Source organism: Leguminivora glycinivorella, chromosome Z, assembly GCF_023078275.1.
Source record: "Leguminivora glycinivorella isolate SPB_JAAS2020 chromosome Z, LegGlyc_1.1, whole genome shotgun sequence".
In the NCBI taxonomy this organism is placed as follows: domain Eukaryota; kingdom Metazoa; phylum Arthropoda; class Insecta; order Lepidoptera; family Tortricidae; genus Leguminivora; species Leguminivora glycinivorella.
The window spans coordinates 39349443-39355676 of NC_062998.1; the positions used below are offsets into that span (position 1 = coordinate 39349443).

The window sequence follows — 6234 nt, forward strand, 5'->3', positions numbered from 1 at the left end:
TCGAGTATAACTTGTGGTCTAAATCAAGGCACAGAACCTACATATACCCAAAAATTAAGACTTAATAAAAATACTGACTTATATTTGTACATAATCTAAAGGACGTAGACACATTGGCACCGTCTCACCTCCAACGGACCAAGATAAAAGCGGGCGCAGCGGCAGAAAGTGCCGAAATTTTGAAACGTAATAAATACAAAAGTCTTGGCAAAGAATACCTTTTTGTACCCTTTGGTGTAGAAACTCTAGGTCCATGGGGCCCCAGCGCGAACAAGTTGTTCACAGAAATCGCGAAGCGTCTGGTTGAGGTAACTGGTGACCGAAGAGCTGGCGACTTCCTCGCACAACGTATCAGCATTGCGATACAGCGAGGAAATGTCGCCAGTATCCTTGGTACAATGCCTCAAGGGCCTATTTTAGACATTAGCTAGCTTTTAAGTTTAGTCTTAGTTTCTTATATAATTATGTAAATATGTTCATGTAAATAAAGAGTATTAATTAAAGGACGTTAGACTTTCCCGAATGTTTAAGTTTATAATTAGTCAATGAAGTAATATAGGTGTTGTAGATTGTAGATTTGTTGAATTCGCTTACTTGTACTGATCATCTTCCAGGAATTTCTGAAGCTCCTCTATATATCGGACGCTGTTTAGATATATAGCTACATGAGGCAAAGGTGTAATATCATATTCCGATGTCTGATATTTCTCTATTGTTTTTAAAACTACCGCCATTTTAGCGGTCCGGTGAGGAGAGCGGGCTGGGTGGGCAATGTTTATGTATGTCAAATCTGTTAAAAATATACCTAAAACAAAAATGTTTCTTTATAAAACCAGTTTACGATAAGATTAGAAATTGTGTAACATTTTACCTTACTTCAAATAAAACATTTATTAATATACTTGACCTCAGTAGTTAGTGTGTCGAAATTGTAAAGGTCTTTAAGTAGATAAGTACCTACTGTAACACGTTTCGTACACGTTGCTTAATTGCATATACTGATACATTATAAAATTATTATTGACCGTGTTTTTTTTGTTTTCCGTTAAATTCGACACGCAGTTAGGTTCATCATCAGGAACACCCTGTATATCGCTTTTTGATAAATTCGTTTTTTTTTTTGTTTTCATACTATAATAAATGGATTAATTAATGTGAGAGGACCTTAATCAGCAATTCCCGTCAACTTTGTACAAAAATTAAGGGAAAAGTTAAATTTGTTTTTATTAATTCCTATTTTGTTACCAAGATTTTGTTGATGAATTGAGATTTTATTAAGTTTTATTTCGTCATTAAGGTTCTCTAGTATCTATATTTTCTTAATTATAACAATTATCCTGGATATATCTTACGAAAGTCGAATTATATTACTAAATGTTGGTAACAAAATAGGATCAATTAAAATTTGCTGACGTGGCATTGTACAAAGTTGACGGGAATTGCTGTAATCATAACATTAAAGTCATTGTCAAGTACTTGACGGCACATGTCAAAACAAATAACATTAGGAAGTGGTAAGGGATGCCACACACGTCTTCAGTAATTTTTTTTTTATTTGATAACCGTAAGAGTTAAGAGGCTAGTTTCTTAGAGAAATTGATTGAATTTGAACTAAAGAATCTTCCCTTAAAGTTAACGGAATTCAATAAAAACAGGGTGTATTACACTTAAATATGGTATATTCATTCAGTGACTATCGTGCTATCATGAAGATGGCTTGTTTTGAGAATCTAGAGATTATAATACATTTATATGTGACAATTTCAACTAAAAGGTGCCATTGGTTGTCAAGAAGGTAGATTTTAAATGGAAATGCCTTTTGACTGAAAATGATATGAAATCCATAAGGCCACATTTCATTCAAGATGAACTTACCCATAAACGGTATGCAGGGTAATGATATGCTTTTCAAATATTCCCTCAAGGCTGTCCAGTTATCTTCTTCACCAAACAGTTCTGCTAATTTATCAAATTGTTGTTTATCCTTCTTCGATAAGCATGCCCATGTTTTTGTCAATCTAGTAAACATCAATATACACATTACTTTATTCTTTCAATATCCAAAGTACATATGCATAATGCACAAACAGTCCGACTGCTTCTATTTTATTTAAATTTTTAGGGTTCCGTACCTCAAAAAGGAAAAACGGAACCCTTCTAGGATCACTCGGGCGTCGGTCTGTCCGTCTGTCACAACCAATTTTCTCCGAAACTACTGAACTACTGAACCGAACTTGAAATTTGGCACACATATGTTAACCTGTGACCCAAAGACGGACATGTAATTTAAGAAAATTTTATTAGACTTTTGGGGAGTTAAAATTAAATTTAGAAATCAAAGTTTATTTGAACTATATTGTGTTACAAGTTACAAATCCAGTGAAAGAGCTTTTTATAAGTATTTCAAAAATATTTTAAATAATTTCTAGTCAATTAATAAAATTTTCAAAAAAATACACAAATTAACCCTCAATCTACAAGATTACAGGAAAACCTATTAGAAATCTACAGTCAAGCGTAAGTCGGACTTAAAAGAAAAAAACACAAATTACGAATTTCACTCACTGCCCTGCGAGGAGTTACCAAATCTCTTGAAATTGTGTGAGCACATTTGAATATTAGATATAAATTCATTTCTGTTACATTTTTTTTATAAATTGTTCAAAATATAGATTATTCGCAAAAATGACTTAAGAACCTTCAAAAAAGGTGTATGGAACCCTTGCAACGGGAGTCCAACTCGCACTTGGCCGGTTTTTGCCATCAAATTTATTGTTAACTAGTGTTCGTCCTAGGGATATCTATTGAAGACCAATGGATTTAGGATCAAAAACTGGTATACCGTGGGTGGTGTTAGAAGCGTAGATATATGGGTGAATCAACTTTTTCTTGCCTGTTATTGCCATGGTTACGGTCCCCTGACTCACGCTGGTTTTATGCAAAATTATGCTACTTAAACTACGCAAACATGCATTTTTCTGATGTTAAGAAGCCCTTTCCTTAATTTGCCACCTACAAACATGGACTACATGCATGCTTGCATAATTTCGGTAGCATAAAACCGGCGTGACTCAGGGGACTGTAACCATGACAATAACATGCAAGATAAAGTTGATTCACGCATATACATACAAAAGTTATATTCAGTAGACAGACTTCCCAGATAGACGGTCTTCCAGACACTGACCTTATTACCAATGAATGTGTATCAACTTACCTATATATGCTAGCACTATTCAATGCCGATATAACAGCAAACAGAGAATGCAAATTATTAAGATCATGTAACTTTTTTGCTACTTTTATAAAATGTGCCAGAGTTTCGGCTCTTGCTTTTGGTGACTGACCATTCAACACTTCTTGTACGGTCCAAAAGCTTACCTATAAGAAATAATAGAGTAACTGTCATATTATATTTTTTTATGTGTAATACTGAAAAGCTCTTATAAATACATACTCAAATTAAAAATAAAATTTTATCCTTTGGAGTGTCAGCTGTCAACTCCCTACCAATTACATCAATCAAATTCGAAATTTGATTAATTCAAATAAAATAAAAAATCAACTACTCAAAAATTATTATGTCAATTGTAGAGGTCTTAAATATAAGCATGCAAAATAGAGAGGAGTTATAGAAATTATTAACCCTTTGAATACCAAATGTATTCTCCTAGTTTGTCAAGGGGTTAACTAACTTTTACTGTAATAAATGCAAAGGACTCACCCTGTTGAACCTTTTAGTAAATGCCACTACATTTGGAGCCACAGTCTGCTTGTTTGCTTTGTTCCAACAGCAGGTAGTTAATTCATCTGGTTGAATAGCTTTAAAGCATGGTAGATCAAGTAACGTTAGTTGATTCGCAATGTCTTCCGGACTCAATCGTAGAGCAGAACACACTACTTCATCCCATGATTGATTGATGCTGGAGGCAGCGGGTAAACTGCTGGTTTTGTACTGATATATGGGGTCTAGTTGCCTGTTATTGCTGCCATCTCCAAGTCTTATTGAAAACATAATAATAACTTTTCAATATATTTGTTAACATAACATATACACTAATCACTATACAAACATCTTATAAAATTATAGACCATTATCATATTCACAAAAATTGTGGCAACAACTGTGTAACAAAGAATAGTAGATAAGTATTTACTTAGTCTTAGTAAAAAGAAACAGCATATCGTCACTACTTTGAAAAAAACTTGTATCTTCTTCTGTCAATGAAAAGAAAAATGTAATAAGTATGTATGCAATGCATATAGACTTACTGCGTTTTAACTTTGAGGAGCAGTGTGAGATACGAGATTTTTTCAAAGCAGTGACGATATACATTACGCATAATATATCTTACCCATAATTGTAATAGCATGCACAGTCATCTTTAGTTTTTTGACCATTCAATGGAATGTATATTGCTTTCTTATCATTTTGTCTACATGATGGTTTCTCTTCTAGAGGCCAATTTTCTTCATCTTCATGCTAAAATAATAACAAATAAAGATATATACATATACAGGCAATATAAAGCATTACACAATATGTATAGCAATAATTATGCACCTCTACTATACTTAACACTGAAAGGCTATCACTAAGAATATCCCGAGGCATTTTTGTTTATTCGGGTGGGCATGCTTCGGCGAGCCCAGTATCGGCTGAAAATAAACAAGTCTTTTCACTAAAAGCAAACTTTAACACATTCCTGTTGGGAGATAAACAAGACTCAGTTATCTAATTATATGATTATTTGTTTTCAATTAACGCTAATACCTTATTTACATAATGTTATTATGAGCAATTAAATATGATACGACGCGAAGTACAAAACAACTTGATTAACTAATTACTATAGGTCGGGATAGCAGCTAATGAAAACACTGTTCCTGAAATGATTTGCGTACTGAAAAAGATCCTGACTACAAATCACCAAGAACATCGTTCACTTCATAGTGTGATAGAAAATATATTTACCACGGCCAAACACTAGAAAATAACACTAAATTAAATTAGTATTGAATAGCTTTAATGTCTGTCGGTCTAATTATAAAACGAAAGCAAATTAAATAGGGTGACAATGGTGACATACTGACAGAAAATAGACAAGGACAGCTCTAGGAAGGAGTAGCCAGTCAGTATAAAAAAAAATATATATATAGAAGCTCATAGACTAAGGAGCTTTTATATTACATGCATAAACTAAGGCCGGCAACAGACAGTCTGAAAAATTCATAATCTGAAAAAAGATTTGAATGCAAACTGACAGTTCCAACTGACACTGACCGATCTGTCAGTATCAGTTTGCCAGCCTAAGGCCGGCAACAGACAGTCTTAAATTCATAATCTGAAAAAATCATAATTTTACAAAAATCAGATCAACACATTGCCACACACATTCTTAAAATTGAGATTATTTGCAATCTGTCAGATCAATCTGAAAAAAAAATCATAACCTTAAAAAATAAGACTGTGTGTGGACAGTTGCGAAATTGTATGGAAATCCGTGCGCTCGATCTGATTTCATAAGATTATGAAATTTAAGACTGTCTGAGCCGGCCTTAAAAGTCATAATTAAAAAAAAATCTTCTTGTATGCAATCTGACAGTTCAGATCTGTCAAGTGTCAGTTTGAACTGTCAGATTGCATACAAGTTTTTTTTAAGATTATGAATTTTTAAGACTGTCTGTGGGGAGCCTTAATCCGAAAAAATCATAAGCTTATAAAGCTGCGAACATACTACGCGGACGTCCGCGGTCGCGGACCGATCAGTGTGCACGGTCTCCGGGACGTGGCTTCGGCTGATCAAAACATCCAGCGAGCCAGATTTCGATCGGACGTCCGTGGGCTCAAGGCCACATCCACGACCGACGACCGATAGTTTGCACGGTTAAGTGTATATTCATTGTCTAGATCCGCGTCCGTGGTCGCGCGATGGCGGACGTCCGCGTAGTATGTTCCTAGCTTAAAAATCAGATCGAGTGCACGGAGTGCCATACAATTTCGTAACTGTCCACACCAAGTCCACACACACCCTTATTTTTTAAGATTATGAATTTTCAGATTGATCTGACAGATTCCATAGGCCGGCAACAGACAGTCTTAAAAATTCATAATCTTAAAAAAATGTATGCAAACTGACAGTTCAAACTGACACTGACAGATCTGTCAGTGTCAGTTTGCATACAAATCTTTTCTAAGATTATGAATTTTTAAGACTGTCTGTGGCGTGCCAT

General features: G+C 34.5%; 1 protein-coding gene across 3 annotated transcripts in view; it reads right to left on the reverse strand.

Moving 5' to 3' along the window:
• The window catches only part of LOC125240977 (ras-specific guanine nucleotide-releasing factor RalGPS2), a 31943-nt gene extending 26865 nt beyond the window's left edge, over positions 1-5078 (reverse strand). For all 3 annotated transcript variants that reach the window (XM_048149210.1, XM_048149211.1, XM_048149209.1), the window contains exons 1-7: positions 4976-5078; positions 4565-4659; positions 4356-4483; positions 3725-4001; positions 3218-3381; positions 1876-2018; positions 595-805 (exon numbers count right to left, since the gene is read on the reverse strand). In XM_048149210.1, the coding sequence (XP_048005167.1) occupies positions 595-805; positions 1876-2018; positions 3218-3381; positions 3725-4001; positions 4356-4483; positions 4565-4615 (974 nt within the window). In that variant the 5' untranslated portion in view covers positions 4616-4659; positions 4976-5078. The remainder of the gene's footprint in view (positions 1-594; positions 806-1875; positions 2019-3217; positions 3382-3724; positions 4002-4355; positions 4484-4564; positions 4660-4975) is intronic.
• Between the last annotated feature and the right edge of the window lie 1156 nt (positions 5079-6234).